Genomic DNA, 15,269 nt, shown 5'->3' on the forward strand with positions numbered 1-15,269 from the left:
AAATTTGGCAGTTGAATGAATATATATTTTATTTCTTTTGTTGTGGTAAATTCAAAATGATTATTGTCAAAGAGTTGTTTATTGTTGTTGTTCTCGGCAAAAACAAGAATTTACTTCGCTCAGTTTCAGTACAAAATCGCCAATTTCTGGATCTGAAGTACCAGGCGAACAGAAACCGCAGAAAGCTGATTAATTTTAGTGCAAAAGCTTCAAATTAGAGCTGTCCCTTTAGCTATATTGTAGCAGAGCTTTAAATCTAGCTTGAAACAAGCTAGTCTGTCAGCTTTATATTTAAAGCTTTTTTGTAGTGTGACCAGCTCATTTGCCACAAGTTTTTTCTAGTATGGCCAGCTCATGTTACAGCACTAAAGGCTCGTTATCGTACAAAGGAATTTTGATTTTGTGCTATCGATATCCGCGTATATTGATATGTGCAAATAGGCTGTTGTCAGGAACGGGACCATAAAATTAATTGTTGTTCATTTTATATATAAACACGTAAGAAAAGAGTGCCGCCGCCACAGCGGTGCTGCTCCGCTCCGTGTTGTCCTGGAAGTTCTCCAGCTCGGCGAACTTCATCCATGTAACACAGTTCTCTGGTCCGTACTTTAGGAACTTCTAGTACAGCACCCGGCAGCAAAAGACACATACGCGCGGACACATACCGATGGCCAGACCAATGGCCTTACGAACCCGCTGCAGCTCCTTGTAGCGGATCTGCTGGATGATGTTCTGTTGTTGCTCCCACTGCTGCGCCTGGGACTGCGCCTGAACAAGCGCCTGAACCTGTTGCTGCTGGATCAATTGATTATGTAGTTGCTACATCTGTTGCTGGTGCGAGGTGATGAAGGTGTTTGAGGCCACCTGAAGGATCTGCTGAGTGGCGTTGGCAAGCGCCTGCAACTGTTGGGCCTGCACCTGGGATTGGACCACTTGCTGCTGCTGTTCCCTCTGTTGCTGCTGAGCCTACGCCACCGCCTGCTGTTGCTGGGCGGTCACTTGCTGCTGCTGCTGCTGGGTGACTTGTTGTTGCTGCTGCTGCTGTTGGGTGACTTGTTGTTGCTGCTTCTGCTGTTGGGCGTGAGGTGCCAACTTCTGCTGCATCTGGAGGGCTGCTGGAACATTTGCTGCTGCCGATACTGCTGCTTCTGAATCAACTGCAATTGCTTTTGCTGTTGCTGCTGCTGTTTGTCCACTCGTGTCGTGCTCATCACAACCCTTCTGTAATGATCCAAAGGTAATCAGTTAGCTCGATGATCTGGCCCGAGGTGTCTCAGATTATTCACTTGTTGCCCGCCAAGTTGACCACTTGCTAGAGATTCGCCGTCGCCTGCTGTTGCTGCTGCACTGTGGCCATGTGACCCACCACCTTGTTCTGACCCACCAACTGGCCGTTCTCGGTCTTCAGATCGGACAAGGCAGGTCGCCCCGACAGTTGCGTGGACACCAAGCTGACCGGACGCACCTGGGGCCATTGTGGGCCAGGATCGGGTCTCCAGGGCATTGTAATGCCGCTGAGTTGTTGCTGCTGCTGCAACCGAGCAGTGGCTACCGCCAACTACTGCTTCTGCTGTTGCTGCTGCTTCGGGGCAAGTGTGTCCAATTGGGTCCGAGCCTTAGAGGGCGTCTGGGTCACATTTCACTGGATAATCTCCGAGGAAACCGCAAAGAGCATTCATAATTAGGACCAGTTGGAAATGATTACTAGTATAAAGTGTCTTACAGTTCTGCTGCGTTTGCAGGGTCTGCGTGGCCGATTGTCGGATAAACATGCCCGAGGCTCCGTCTGGCTGGCCCCTCAGGATGACCTGGTTCGAGCTGAAGGACTGCAGTCCAGCCGTAGTGCGAACTTCATCCATGTGATACAGTTCTCCGGTCCGAACTCCAGGAACTGCTCGTACAGCAGCCGGCAGCGCTCGAACTCGCGCAATTGGATCTACAGGTCGATGTAGCCGAAAACGAGCTTGTCGCGCGGACACATACCGATGGCCAGGCCAAGGGCCTTGCGAACCCGCTGCAGCTCCTTGTAGCGGATCTCGAACTGGGCGTAGAGCAGCCACAGCTTGCTGAATGTGAACTGCTTGTGCGGTATCAGCTCCTCGATGCCATTCCGATTGCCGTACTTCTTGTCGTGTATGGTGTAGGCCTTAAATAGCTCCTGGGTTCGGTCCTTGGGCAGGTGGCCCAGCGCGTATTTGTACATGATGCGCGCTTTGGCCCTCCTCGAAGCGCCTCAGCGCCTCCGTTGCTGTTGCTGCTGCGCCTGAGCCTGCTGATGCGAGGTGATGAAGGTGTTTGGGACCACCTGTAGAATCTGTTGAATGGCGTTGGCAAGCGCCTGCTGCTGTTGGGCCTGCGCCTGGGATTTGACCAGTTGCTGCTGCTGCTGCTGTTCCCTCTGTTGCTGCTGAGCCTGCGCCGCCGCCTGCTTTTGCTGGGCGGTCACTTGCTGCTGCTGCTGCTGTTCCCTCTGTTGCTGCTGAGCCTGCGCCGCCGCCTGCTTTTGCTAAGCGGTCACTTGCTGCTGCTGTTGGTCCTGAATCTCCAAGTCCCGTTTCTTGGCCTCATGGAGCAGCTACTTTGCCGTTATCTGCACCTCCGCTGGCGCCATGTTGTTCACCTAATAAAAGCGAAACAAACGATGTGATGAATTAGGACTTCTTTTCAAGCTGTCCGCTCACTCCATCCTCCACACTAACCTTGGCCATCTTTTGGGGCCGTTCCATAGCTTCTGTATTTCTTTTCTTACTTAATTAATTATAAAATAAAATAATTTTACTGCACGAGGTGAAAATTAGAGATGTCCTTTTACCAATATTGTAGCAGAGCTTTAAATCTATCTTGAAATAAGCTAGTCTGCCATCCTTACATTTAAAGCTTTTTTTGTAGTGTGACCAGCTTATTTTTCTCAAGCGTTTTGTAGTATGGCCAGCTCATGTTTCACCACTTTAGGCCCGTTATCGTACAAAGGTATTTTGATTTTGTGCTGTCGTTATCGGTATATATCGATATATGAAAATAAGCCGTTTCTTTCAGGAACGGGACTGTAAAATTGAAAGTTAGTTAATTTTATGTATACACACGTAAGAAAAGAGTGCCGCCGCCACAGCGGTGCTGCTCCGCTCCGTGTTGTCCTGGAAGTTCTCCAGCTCGGCGAACTTCATCCATGTGATACAGTTCTCCGGTCCGAACTCCAGGAACTGCTCGTACAGCAGCCGGCAGCGCTCGAACTTGCGCAATTGGATCTACAGGTCGATTTAGCCGAAAACGAGCTTGTCGCGCGGACACATACCGATGGCCAGGCCAAGGGCCTTGCGAACCCGCTGCAGCTCATTGTAGCGGATCTCGAACTGGGCGTAGAGCAGCCACAGCTTGCTGAATGTGAACTGCTTGTGCGGTATCAGCTCCTCGATGCCATTCCGATTGCTGTACTTCTTGTCGTGTATGGTGTAGGCCTTAAATAGCTCCTGCGTTCGGTCCTTGGGCAGGTGGCCCAGCGCGTATTTGTACATGATGCGCGCTCTGGCCCTCCTCGAAGCGCCTTAGTGGCTTCTCCGTTGGACAGGGCTCCCGTTGCTGTTGCTGCTGCGCCTGAGCCTGCTGGTGCGAGGTGATGAAGGTGTTTGGGGCCACCTGTAGGATCTGCTGAGTGGCGTTGGCAAGCGCCTGCTGCTGTTGGGCCTGCGCCTGGGATTTGACCAGTTGCTGCTGCTGCTGCTGTTCCCTCTGTTGCTGCTGAGCCTGCGCCGCCGCCTGCTTTTGCTGGGCGGTCACTTGCTGCTGCTGTTGGGCCTGAATCTCCAAGTCCCGTTTCTTGGCCTCATGGAGCAGCTACTTTGCCGTTATCTGCACCTCCGCTGGCGCCATGTTGTTCACCTAATAAAAGCGAAACAAACGATGTGATGAATTAGGACTTCTTTTCAAGCTGTCCGCTCACTCCATCCTCCACACTAACCTTGGCCATCTTTTGGGGCCGTTCCATAGCTTCTGTATTTCTTTTCTTACTTAATTAATTATAAAATAAAATAATTTTACTGCACGAGGTGAAAATTAGAGATGTCCTTTTACCAATATTGTAGCAGAGCTTTAAATCTATCTTGAAATAAGCTAGTCTGCCATCCTTACATTTAAAGCTTTTTTGTAGTGTGACCAGCTTATTTTTCACAAGCGTTTTGTAGTATGGCCAGCTCATGTTTCACCACTTTTGGCTCGTTATCGTACAAAGGTATTTTGATTTTGTGCTGTCGTTATCGGTATATACCGATATATGAAAATAAGCCGTTTCTTTCAGGAACGGGACTGTAAAATTGAATGTTAGTTAATTTTATGTATACACACGTAAGAAAAGAGTGCCGCCGCCACAGCGGTGCTGCTCCGCTCCGTGTTGTCCTGGAAGTTCTCCAGCTCGGCGAACTTCATCCATGTGAAACAGTTCTCCGGTCCGAACTCCAGGAACTGCTCGTACAGCAGCCGGCAGCGCTCGAACTTGCGCAATTGTAGCCGAAAACGAGCTTGTCGCGCAGACACATACCGATGGCCAGGCCAAGGGCCTTGCGAACCCGCTGCAGCTTCTTGTAGCGGATATCGAACTGGGCGTAGAGCAGCCACAGCTTGCTGAATGTGAACTGCTTGTGCGGTATCAGCTCCTCGATGCCATTCCGATTGCTGTACTTCTTGTCGTGTATGGTGTAGGCCTTAAATAGCTCCTGCGTTCGGTCCTTGGGCAGGTGGCCCAGCGCGTATTTGTACATGATGCGCGCTCTGGCCCTCCTCGAAGCGCCTCAGTGGCTTCTCCGTTGGGCAGGGCTCCCGTTGCTGTTGCTGCTGCGCCTGAGCCTGCTGGTGCGAGGTGATGAAGGTGTTTGGGGCCACCTGTAGGATCTGCTGAGTGGCGTTGGCAAGCGCCTGCTGCTGTTGGGCCTGCGCCTGGGATTTGACCAGTTGCTGCTGCTGCTGCTGTTCCCTCTGTTGCTGCTGAGCCTGCGCCGCCGCCTGCTTTTGCTGGGCGGTCACTTGCTGCTGCTGTTGGGCCTGAATCTCCAAGTCCCGTTTCTTGGCCTCATGGAGCAGCTACTTTGCCGTTATCAGCACCTCCGCTGGCGCCATGTTGTTCACCTAATAAAAGCGAAACAAACGATGTGCGAACTTGCGCAATTGGATCTACAGGTCGATGTAGCCGAAAACGAGCTTGTCGCGCGGACACATACCGATGGCCAGGCCAAGGGCCTTGCGAACCCGCTGCAGCTTCTTGTAGCGGATATCGAACTGGGCGTAGAGCAGCCACAGCTTGCTGAATGTGAACTGCTTGTGCGGTATCAGCTCCTCGATGCCATTCCGATTGCTGTACTTCTTGTCGTGTATGGTGTAGGCCTTAAATAGCTCCTGCGTTCGGTCCTTGGGCAGGTGGCCCAGCGCGTATTTGTACATGATGCGCGCTCTGGCCCTCCTCGAAGCGCCTCAGTGGCTTCTCCGTTGGGCAGGGCTTCGCCGGTGGAACTGCTGGCCTCCGCGGATGCACTCACATTGGCTGGTGTTGAGGATTTCGGCGTCTCGCTTTTGTCCTGAGTTGGGAGGGATGCGGGCGTCACGGGCGAGCCAAGGGGCACAAGGGTGGCCGTCTTCGAAGGCTTCTCCTTAGTGGGCGTGCTGGCAATAGTGAGGGTCACCAATTGGCCTGGCGGTGGAGTGACTGCGGTGCTGGTCACAGAGGCTGTGACGGGTGGAGCGCTTGACAGGTGCACATGTGCACTGTGACATTCATCATGGAGGTCATGGCCAGGATGGGATTCGTGGTGGGGGAAGGCGTCGTGACTGTCAGGGAGGGTGGTTCCTTGTGTTGCTGTTGTTGCGGCTATTCCGGCTGGCGTCGTGGTCGAGGACCCCGTAAAGGCCACACTGTTCAGTTGCAGCTGACCCGCGTTCTGCTGTTGCTGCTCGGGAGTCCTTCCGCCTGAAACAACAATGTGCTGGATGATGTTCTGTTGTTGCTCCCGTTGCTGTTGCAGCTTCCCCTGAGCAAGCGCCTGGACATGTTGCTGCAGTTGCTGCTGGATCAGTTGCTTATGTAGTTGCTGCTGCTGTTCCTGGTGCGAGGTGATGAAGGTGTTTGAGGCCACCTGTAGAATCTGCTGAGTGGCGTTGGCAAGCGCCTGCAACTGTTGGGCCTGCGCCTGGGATTGGACCACTTGCTGCTGCTGTTCCCTCTGTTGCTGCTGAGCCTACGCCACCGCCTGCTGTTGCTGGGCGGTCACTTGCTGCTGCTGCTGCTGGGTGACTTGTTGTTGCTGCTGCTGCTGTTGGGTGACTTGTTGTTGCTGCTTCTGCTGTTGGGCGTGAGGTGCCAACTTCTGCTGCATCTGGAGGGCTGCTGGAACATTTGCTGCTGCCGATACTGCTGCTTCTGAATCAACTGCAATTGCTTTTGCTGTTGCTGCTGCTGTTTGTCCACTTGTGTCGTGCTCATCACAACCCTTCTGTAATGATCCAAAGGTAATCAGTTAGCTCGATGATCTGGCCCGAGGTGTCTCAGATTATTCACTTGTTGCCCGCCAAGTTGACCACTTGCTGGAGATTCGCCGTCGCCTGCTGTTGCTGCTGCACTGTGGCCATGTGACCCACCACCTTGTTCTGACCCACCAACTGGCCGTTCTCGGTCTTCAGATCGGACAAGGCAGGTCGCCCCGACAGTTGCGTGGACACCAAGCTGACCGGACGCACCTGGGGCCATTGTGGGCCAGGATCGGGTCTCCAGGGCATTGTAATGCCGCTGAGTTGTTGCTGCTGCTGCAACCGAGCAGTGGCTACCGCCAACTACTGCTTCTGCTGTTGCTGCTGCTTCGGGGCAAGTGTGTCCAATTGGGTCCGAGCCTTAGAGGGCGTCTGGGTCACATTTCACTGGATAATCTCCGAGGAAACCGCAAAGAGCATTCATAATTAGGACCAGTTGGAAATGATTACTAGTATAAAGTGTCTTACAGTTCTGCTGCGTTTGCAGGGTCTGCGTGGCCGATTGTCGGATAAACATGCCCGAGGCTCCGTCTGGCTGGCCCCTCAGGATGACCTGGTTCGAGCTGAAGGACTGCAGTCCAGCCGTAGTGCGAACTTCATCCATGTGATACAGTTCTCCGGTCCGAACTCCAGGAACTGCTCGTACAGCAGCCGGCAGCGCTCGAACTCGCGCAATTGGATCTACAGGTCGATGTAGCCGAAAACGAGCTTGTCGCGCGGACACATACCGATGGCCAGGCCAAGGGCCTTGCGAACCCGCTGCAGCTCCTTGTAGCGGATCTCGAACTGGGCGTAGAGCAGCCACAGCTTGCTGAATGTGAACTGCTTGTGCGGTATCAGCTCCTCGATGCCATTCCGATTGCCGTACTTCTTGTCGTGTATGGTGTAGGCCTTAAATAGCTCCTGGGTTCGGTCCTTGGGCAGGTGGCCCAGCGCGTATTTGTACATGATGCGCGCTTTGGCCCTCCTCGAAGCGCCTCAGTGGCTTCTCCGTTGGGCAGGGCTCCCGTTGCTGTTGCTGCTACGCCTGAGCCTGCTGGTCGAGGTGATGAAGGTGTCCAATCCCACCTGGGGCCACCTGTAGGATCTGCTGAGTGGCGTTGACAAGCGCCTGCAGCTGTTGGGCCTGCGCCTGGGATTGGACCACTTGCTGCTGCTGCTGCTGCTGCTGCTGCTGCTGCTGTTGGGCCTGAGGTGCCGCCTGCTGCTGTATCTGGAGGGCTGCGATCTGCTGCTGGAACATTTGCTGCTGGCCGTTCTCCATCTTCAGGGCGGACAAGAGAGGTCGCGCCGGCTGCTGCTTGGTACGCATCTTGCCCTTTAGCAAGCTCGGGTTCTGGACCGTTACGTGGACACCGAGCTGACCGGACTCACCTGGGTGCCATTGTGGGCCGTGGATCGGGTCTCCAGGGCATTGCAGAGCCGCTGATATGAGCTGTTCCTGCTGTTGCTGCTGCTTCGGAGCAAGTGTGTCCAGTTGGGTCCGAGCCTTAGGGGGCGTTGGAAATGTTTAACAGTATAAAGTGTCTTACAGTTCTGCTGCGTCTGCAGCGTCTGCGTAGCCGGTTGCCGGATAAACATGCCCGAGGCTCCGTCTGGCTGGACCCTCAGGATGATCTGGTTCGAGCGGAAGGACTGCAGTCCAGCCGTAGGGCGAACTTCATCCATGTGATAGTGTTTTGGTTCGAACTCCATGAACTAGTACAGCACCCGGCAGCTGTCGAACTCGCGCAATTGGATCTCCAGGTCGATGTAGCCGAGAACGAGCTTGTCGCGCGGACACATACCGATGGCCAGGCCAAGGGCCTTGCGAACCCGCTGCAGCTCATTGTAGCGGACCTTGAACTGGGCGTAGAGCAGCCACAGCTTGCTGAACGTGAACTGCATGTGCGGTATCAGCTCCTCGATGCCATTCCGATTGCCGTACTTCTTGTCGTGTATGGTGTAGGCCTTAAATAGCTCCTGGGTTCGGTCCTTGGGCAGGTGGCCCAGCGCGTATTTGTACATGATGCGCGCTTTGGCCCTCCTCGAAGCGCCTCAGCGCCTCCGTTGCTGTTGCTGCTGCGCCTGAGCCTGCTGATGCGAGGTGATGAAGGTGTTTGGGACCACCTGTAGGATCTGTTGAATGGCGTTGGCAAGCGCCTGCTGCTGTTGGGCCTGCGCCTGGGATTTGACCAGTTGCTGCTGCTGCTGCTGTTCCCTCTGTTGCTGCTGAGCCTGCGCCGCCGCCTGCTTTTGCTGGGCGGTCACTTGCTGCTGCTGTTGGTCCTGAATCTCCAAGTCCCGTTTCTTGGCCTCATGGAGCAGCTACTTTGCCGTTATCTGCACCTCCGCTGGCGCCATGTTGTTCACCTAATAAAAGCGAAACAAACGATGTGATGAATTAGGACTTCTTTTCAAGCTGTCCGCTCACTCCATCCTCCACACTAACCTTGGCCATCTTTTGGGGCCGTTCCATAGCTTCTGTATTTCTTTTCTTACTTAATTAATTATAAAATAAAATAATTTTACTGCACGAGGTGAAAATTAGAGATGTCCTTTTACCAATATTGTAGCAGAGCTTTAAATCTATCTTGAAATAAGCTAGTCTGCCATCCTTACATTTAAAGCTTTTTTTGTAGTGTGACCAGCTTATTTTTCTCAAGCGTTTTGTAGTATGGCCAGCTCATGTTTCACCACTTTAGGCCCGTTATCGTACAAAGGTATTTTGATTTTGTGCTGTCGTTATCGGTATATATCGATATATGAAAATAAGCCGTTTCTTTCAGGAACGGGACTGTAAAATTGAAAGTTAGTTAATTTTATGTATACACACGTAAGAAAAGAGTGCCGCCGCCACAGCGGTGCTGCTCCGCTCCGTGTTGTCCTGGAAGTTCTCCAGCTTGGCGAACTTCATCCATGTGATACAGTTCTCCGGTCCGAACTCCAGGAACTGCTCGTACAGCAGCCGGCAGCGCTCGAACTTGCGCAATTGGATCTACAGGTCGATGTAGCCGAAAACGAGCTTGTCGCGCGGACACATACCGATGGCCAGGCCAAGGGCCTTGCGAACCCGCTGCAGCTCATTGTAGCGGATCTCGAACTGGGCGTAGAGCAGCCACAGCTTGCTGAATGTGAACTGCTTGTGCGGTATCAGCTCCTCGATGCCATTCCGATTGCTGTACTTCTTGTCGTGTATGGTGTAGGCCTTAAATAGCTCCTGCGTTCGGTCCTTGGGCAGGTGGCCCAGCGCGTATTTGTACATGATGCGCGCTCTGGCCCTCCTCGAAGCGCCTTAGTGGCTTCTCCGTTGGACAGGGCTCCCGTTGCTGTTGCTGCTGCGCCTGAGCCTGCTGGTGCGAGGTGATGAAGGTGTTTGGGGCCACCTGTAGGATCTGCTGAGTGGCGTTGGCAAGCGCCTGCTGCTGTTGGGCCTGCGCCTGGGATTTGACCAGTTGCTGCTGCTGCTGCTGTTCCCTCTGTTGCTGCTGAGCCTGCGCCGCCGCCTGCTTTTGCTGGGCGGTCACTTGCTGCTGCTGTTGGGCCTGAATCTCCAAGTCCCGTTTCTTGGCCTCATGGAGCAGCTACTTTGCCGTTATCTGCACCTCCGCTGGCGCCATGTTGTTCACCTAATAAAAGCGAAACAAACGATGTGATGAATTAGGACTTCTTTTCAAGCTGTCCGCTCACTCCATCCTCCACACTAACCTTGGCCATCTTTTGGGGCCGTTCCATAGCTTCTGTATTTCTTTTCTTACTTAATTAATTATAAAATAAAATAATTTTACTGCACGAGGTGCAAATTAGAGATGTCCTTTTACCAATATTGTAGCAGAGCTTTAAATCTATCTTGAAATAAGCTAGTCTGCCATCCTTACATTTAAAGCTTTTTTGTAGTGTGACCAGCTTATTTTTCACAAGCGTTTTGTAGTATGGCCAGCTCATGTTTCACCACTTTTGGCTCGTTATCGTACAAAGGTATTTTGATTTTGTGCTGTCGTTATCGGTATATACCGATATATGAAAATAAGCCGTTTCTTTCAGGAACGGGACTGTAAAATTGAATGTTAGTTAATTTTATGTATACACACGTAAGAAAAGAGTGCCGCCGCCACAGCGGTGCTGCTCCGCTCCGTGTTGTCCTGGAAGTTCTCCAGCTCGGCGAACTTCATCCATGTGATACAGTTCTCCGGTCCGAACTCCAGGAACTGCTCGTACAGCAGCCGGCAGCGCTCGAACTTGCGCAATTGGATCTACAGGTCGATGTAGCCGAAAACGAGCTTGTCGCGCGGACACATACCGATGGCCAGGCCAAGGGCCTTGCGAACCCGCTGCAGCTCATTGTAGCGGATCTCGAACTGGGCGTAGAGCAGCCACAGCTTGCTGAATGTGAACTGCTTGTGCGGTATCAGCTCCTCGATGCCATTCCGATTGCTGTACTTCTTGTCGTGTATGGTGTAGGCCTTAAATAGCTCCTGCGTTCGGTCCTTGGGCAGGTGGCCCAGCGCGTATTTGTACATGATGCGCGCTTTGGCCCTCCTCGAAGCGCCTCAGCGCCTCCGTTGCTGTTGCTGCTGCGCCTGAGCCTGCTGATGCGAGGTGATGAAGGTGTTTGGGACCACCTGTAGGATCTGTTGAATGGCGTTGGCAAGCGCCTGCTGCTGTTGGGCCTGCGCCTGGGATTTGACCAGTTGCTGCTGCTGCTGCTGTTCCCTCTGTTGATGCTGAGCCTGCGCCGCCGCCTGCTTTTGCTGGGCGGTCACTTGCTGCTGCTGTTGGGCCTGAATCTCCAAGTCCCGTTTCTTGGCCTCATGGAGCAGCTACTTTGCCGTTATCTGCACCTCCGCTGGCGCCATGTTGTTCACCTAATAAAAGCGAAACAAACGATGTGATGAATTAGGACTTCTTTTCAAGCTGTCCGCTCACTCCATCCTCCACACTAACCTTGGCCATCTTTTGGGGCCGTTCCATAGCTTCTGTATTTCTTTTCTTACTTAATTAAATATAAAATAAAATAATTTTACTGCACGAGGTGAAAATTAGAGATGTCCTTTTACCAATATTGTAGCAGAGCTTTAAATCTATCTTGAAATAAGCTAGTCTGCCATCCTTACATTTAAAGCTTTTTTGTAGTGTGACCAGCTTATTTTTCACAAGCGTTTTGTAGTATGGCCAGCTCATGTTTCACCACTTTAGGCTCGTTATCGTACAAAGGTATTTTGATTTTGTGCTGTCGTTATCGGTATATACCGATATATGAAAATAAGCCGTTTCTTTCAGGAACGGGACTGTAAAATTGAAAGTTAGTTAATTTTATGTATACACACGTAAGAAAAGAGTGCCGCCGCCACAGCGGTGCTGCTCCGCTCCGTGTTGTCCTGGAAGTTCTCCAGCTCGGCGAACTTCATCCATGTGATACAGTTCTCCGGTCCGAACTCCAGGAACTGCTCGTACAGCAGCCGGCAGCGCTCGAACTTGCGCAATTGGATCTACAGGTCGATGTAGCCGAAAACGAGCTTGTCGCGCGGACACATACCGATGGCCAGGCCAAGGGCCTTGCGAACCCGCTGCAGCTTCTTGTAGCGGATATCGAACTGGGCGTAGAGCAGCCACAGCTTGCTGAATGTGAACTGCTTGTGCGGTATCAGCTCCTCGATGCCATTCCGATTGCTGTACTTCTTGTCGTGTATGGTGTAGGCCTTAAATAGCTCCTGCGTTCGGTCCTTGGGCAGGTGGCCCAGCGCGTATTTGTACATGATGCGCGCTCTGGCCCTCCTCGAAGCGCCTCAGTGGCTCCGTTGCTGTTGCTGCTGCGCCTGAGCCTGCTGATGCGAGGTGATGAAGGTGTTTGGGACCACCTGTAGGATCTGCTGAGTGGCGTTGGCAAGCGCCTGCTGCTGTTGGGCCTGCGCCTGGGATTGGACCACTTGCTGCTGCTGTTCCCTCTGTTGCTGCTGAGCCTACGCCACCGCCTGCTGTTGCTGAGCGGTCACTTGCTGCTGCTACTGCTGGGTGACTTGTTGTTGCTGCTGCTGCTGTTGGGTGACTTGTTGTTGCTGCTTCTGCTGTTGGGCGTGAGGTGCCGCCTGCTGCTGCATCTGGAGGGCTGCTGAAACATTTGCTGCCGCCGATACTGCTGCTTCTGAATCAACTGCAATTGCTTTTGCTGTTGCTGCTGCTGTTTGTCCACTTGTGTCGTGCTCATCACAACCCTTCTGTAATGATCCAAAGGTAATCAGTTAGCTCGATGATCTGGCCCGAGGTGTCTCAGATTATTCACTTGTTGCCCGCCAAGTTGACCACTTGCTGGAGATTCGCCGTCGCCTGCTGTTGCTGCTGCACTGTGGCCATGTGACCCACCACCTTGTTCTGACCCACCAACTGGCCGTTCTCGGTCTTCAGATCGGACAAGGCAGGTCGCCCCGACAGTTGCGTGGACACCAAGCTGACCGGACGCACCTGGGGCCATTGTGGGCCAGGATCGGGTCTCCAGGGCATTGTAATGCCGCTGAGTTGTTGCTGCTGCTGCAACCGAGCAGTGGCTACCGCCAACTACTGCTTCTGCTGTTGCTGCTGCTTCGGGGCAAGTGTGTCCAATTGGGTCCGAGCCTTAGAGGGCGTCTGGGTCACATTTCACTGGATAATCTCCGAGGAAACCGCAAAGAGCATTCATAATTAGGACCAGTTGGAAATGATTACTAGTATAAAGTGTCTTACAGTTCTCCTGCGTTTGCAGGGTCTAGGTGGCCGATTGTCGGATAAACATGCCCGAGGCACCGTCTGGCTGGCCCCTCAGGATGACCTGGTTCGAGCTGAAGGACTGCAGTCCAGCCGTAGTGCGAACTTCATCCATGTGATACAGTTCTCCGGTCCGAACTCCAGGAACTGCTCGTACAGCAGCCGGCAGCGCTCGAACTTGCGCAATTGGATCTACAGGTCGATGTAGCCGAAAACGAGCTTGTCGCGCGGACACATACCGATGGCCAGGCCAAGGGCCTTGCGAACCCGCTGCAGCTCATTGTAGCGGATCTCGAACTGGGCGTAGAGCAGCCACAGCTTGCTGAATGGGAACGCCTTGTGCAGTATCAGCTCCTCGATGCCATCCCGTTTGTCGTACTTCTTGTCGTGTATGGTGTAGGCCTAAAATAGCTCCTGGGTTCGGTCCTTGGGCAGGTGGTCCAGTCCGTATTTGTAGATGATGCGCTCCCGGTCGTGCTCCTTCTGGCCCTCCTCGAAGCGGGCAAATGCAACGAACAGTCGCTCCTGGATTTACTCATCGAAGAACTCCACTGCCCGATCGAAGACACGCTGCGTGCCATGGATGAGGTCGTGGGACGCCTCGAACTTGGCGAACTTGGTCCAATTCTTGACGTCCGGATGCACGTAGACAAAGCGGTCATAGACCTCGCGCGCCCGATCAATCTCCTTGAAGCGCAGCTCGAAATTCACGTACGTCTGCCACGCCTGCTCCTCTGGCTGCCACTCCATCCAGCACTTAAATACCTGCCGCGCCCCGGTCGGCACTGCGGGCGCTCGAATGGTTTTGGACTTACGTTGCGCGAGTTACAATTCATCGTTCGGCACTAGTTTCTAACGTTTTAATATACAAAATTAACCAACATTTAAGAACACACGATATCACAAAACAAACCTTGTTACGATAATTAGCCAAAAGTAGTGAAATATGAGCTGGTCACACTACAAAATATTGCATATTTTGGAATTGCATACTTTCGGGAGTGCTTGTAGCATACTTCTAGGCTATATAATGAATTTGCACAAAAATAAATTTGCTTGCTGCTGCCTTCTGTTCGCCTGGTACTTCAAATTGAAAAATTAAGGAATTTGTTCAAATGGAAGGCTCGTTGAAGCCAACAACAACAACTCTTACAAAAACAACAAAGACTCTTTTACAACAACAACAACAACTCTTTTACAACAACAACCATTTTTAAAACATAGAAATGCAGGCTTTTGTATCTGGAAAGTCACAGATATAAAATTACTATTTATTTATGCCATCTCATGGAAGAGTCTGGGCTGTAATCCAAGTTAAGGAATTGCTCCAAATCTTGCCCTGCTCCAAATCCTGGCCGTCTCCCAAAGGAATCTCTGCCAGAGATCCTAGATCGATTCGTTGCTGGACCTAGACTTTTTCTTGGTTATACCAATGAAACCCCACACGGAGCTGCGTTTTCCGTGGTTCCTGTTGTTACCGGCTCCCGATACTCCAGAACCGGGGTCCACCGTGTTGGCAGCGGCAGTGCCAGCGGCGGTGGCGGCGGCACTGGCATTGTTACTAAGAGCTCCTCCGGCAGATCCAGCCGCCACAGACTGCCTCCTCTCCAGTCCCAAGCTGTTCACACTGTGGCCCATCTTGCTGTTGTTCCCAACATTGACGACGGTGACCACCCGGTTGGCAGCGGGCGGATTGACGGACTTGGCCGACTTGACGGTGCGCACAGTATCGATGGACACCTGAGGCCCATTGGCCAGACTGGGACGCGGGGAAATGCCACCATTGGCGGCAGCAGAGCGACGCCGGTTGGCGCCGAAGAACTTGTTCAGGAACTGAAAGCACATCCTTAACGCGGAAACGGAAGCAAAAGGGAAAACCAGGAACGGATAAAGAACCAGAAGTGTATCCGGATGCGGTTGTGGATGTGTCAATGGTACGAGTTACGGAGAATCGAAAGGGTTTAGCTTTTCCGCGAACGCTGTAATAGCGTTTGGGGCTAATTTTGTAAAATTTTGAGCTCTGAATATTTGGAATTTGGATTTTA

At 52.6% G+C, this 15,269-nt stretch overlaps 6 protein-coding genes and 1 pseudogene across 8 annotated transcripts in view; all 7 read right to left on the reverse strand.

Moving 5' to 3' along the window:
• Positions 1-3: 3 nt before the first annotated feature.
• On the reverse strand, positions 4-1,586 carry LOC110184354 (uncharacterized). The gene is made up of 2 exons (XM_086826183.1): positions 1,287-1,586; positions 4-1,221 (listed from the first exon to the last, which is right to left on the reverse strand). Exons 1-2 carry the CDS (start codon positions 1,473-1,475, stop codon positions 967-969), a joined length of 444 nt encoding a protein of 147 aa, XP_086682309.1. The 5' UTR covers positions 1,476-1,586; the 3' UTR covers positions 4-966.
• LOC147645122 (polyhomeotic-proximal chromatin protein-like) lies at positions 4-1,931 on the reverse strand. Its single transcript, XM_086826247.1, has 2 exons — positions 1,724-1,931; positions 4-1,651 (listed from the first exon to the last, which is right to left on the reverse strand). Exons 1-2 carry the CDS (start codon positions 1,857-1,859, stop codon positions 1,617-1,619), a joined length of 171 nt encoding a protein of 56 aa, XP_086682373.1. The 5' UTR covers positions 1,860-1,931; the 3' UTR covers positions 4-1,616.
• Positions 1,932-2,979: 1,048 nt separating this feature from the next.
• On the reverse strand, positions 2,980-6,927 carry LOC110184353 (polyhomeotic-proximal chromatin protein-like; annotated as a pseudogene). Its single transcript, XR_015270529.1, has 4 exons — positions 6,539-6,927; positions 5,208-6,473; positions 3,956-5,115; positions 2,980-3,876 (listed from the first exon to the last, which is right to left on the reverse strand). The product of XR_015270529.1 is annotated as a polyhomeotic-proximal chromatin protein-like (transcript).
• Positions 6,928-7,851: 924 nt separating this feature from the next.
• On the reverse strand, positions 7,852-8,175 carry LOC147645123 (uncharacterized). Its single transcript, XM_086826226.1, has one exon. It carries the CDS (start codon positions 8,173-8,175, stop codon positions 7,852-7,854), a length of 324 nt encoding a protein of 107 aa, XP_086682352.1.
• Positions 8,176-8,184: 9 nt separating this feature from the next.
• LOC110184456 (protein crooked neck-like) overlaps positions 8,185-15,269 on the reverse strand; it is a 71,920-nt gene continuing 64,835 nt past the window's right edge. Inside the window, exons 1-3 of one of the 2 annotated variants that reach the window (XM_086826206.1) lie at positions 10,195-11,351; positions 8,939-10,115; positions 8,185-8,859 (exon numbers count right to left, since the gene is read on the reverse strand). In XM_086826206.1, the coding sequence (XP_086682332.1) occupies positions 8,206-8,514 (309 nt within the window). In that variant the 5' untranslated portion in view covers positions 8,515-8,859; positions 8,939-10,115; positions 10,195-11,351 and the 3' untranslated portion in view covers positions 8,185-8,205. Of the gene's footprint in view, positions 8,860-8,938; positions 10,116-10,194; positions 11,352-15,269 lie in introns of those variants that run through there. The other variant, XM_086826199.1, reaches the window with a different exon arrangement.
• Positions 12,273-13,080, reverse strand: LOC147645124 (uncharacterized). Its single transcript, XM_086827799.1, has 3 exons — positions 12,767-13,080; positions 12,534-12,701; positions 12,273-12,429 (listed from the first exon to the last, which is right to left on the reverse strand). The coding sequence occupies exons 1-3, from the start codon at positions 12,982-12,984 to the stop codon at positions 12,273-12,275; spliced, it is 543 nt and encodes a 180-aa protein (XP_086683925.1). The 5' UTR covers positions 12,985-13,080.
• On the reverse strand, positions 14,454-15,069 carry LOC110184453 (uncharacterized). The gene has a single exon (XM_020952993.2). The coding sequence runs from the start codon at positions 15,067-15,069 to the stop codon at positions 14,611-14,613; it is 459 nt and encodes a 152-aa protein (XP_020808652.1). The 3' UTR covers positions 14,454-14,610.

This window comes from Drosophila serrata, unplaced genomic scaffold, assembly GCF_035046125.1.
Source record: "Drosophila serrata isolate PLE 108 unplaced genomic scaffold, ASM3504612v1 contig_8, whole genome shotgun sequence".
NCBI lineage: Eukaryota > Metazoa > Arthropoda > Insecta > Diptera > Drosophilidae > Drosophila > Drosophila serrata.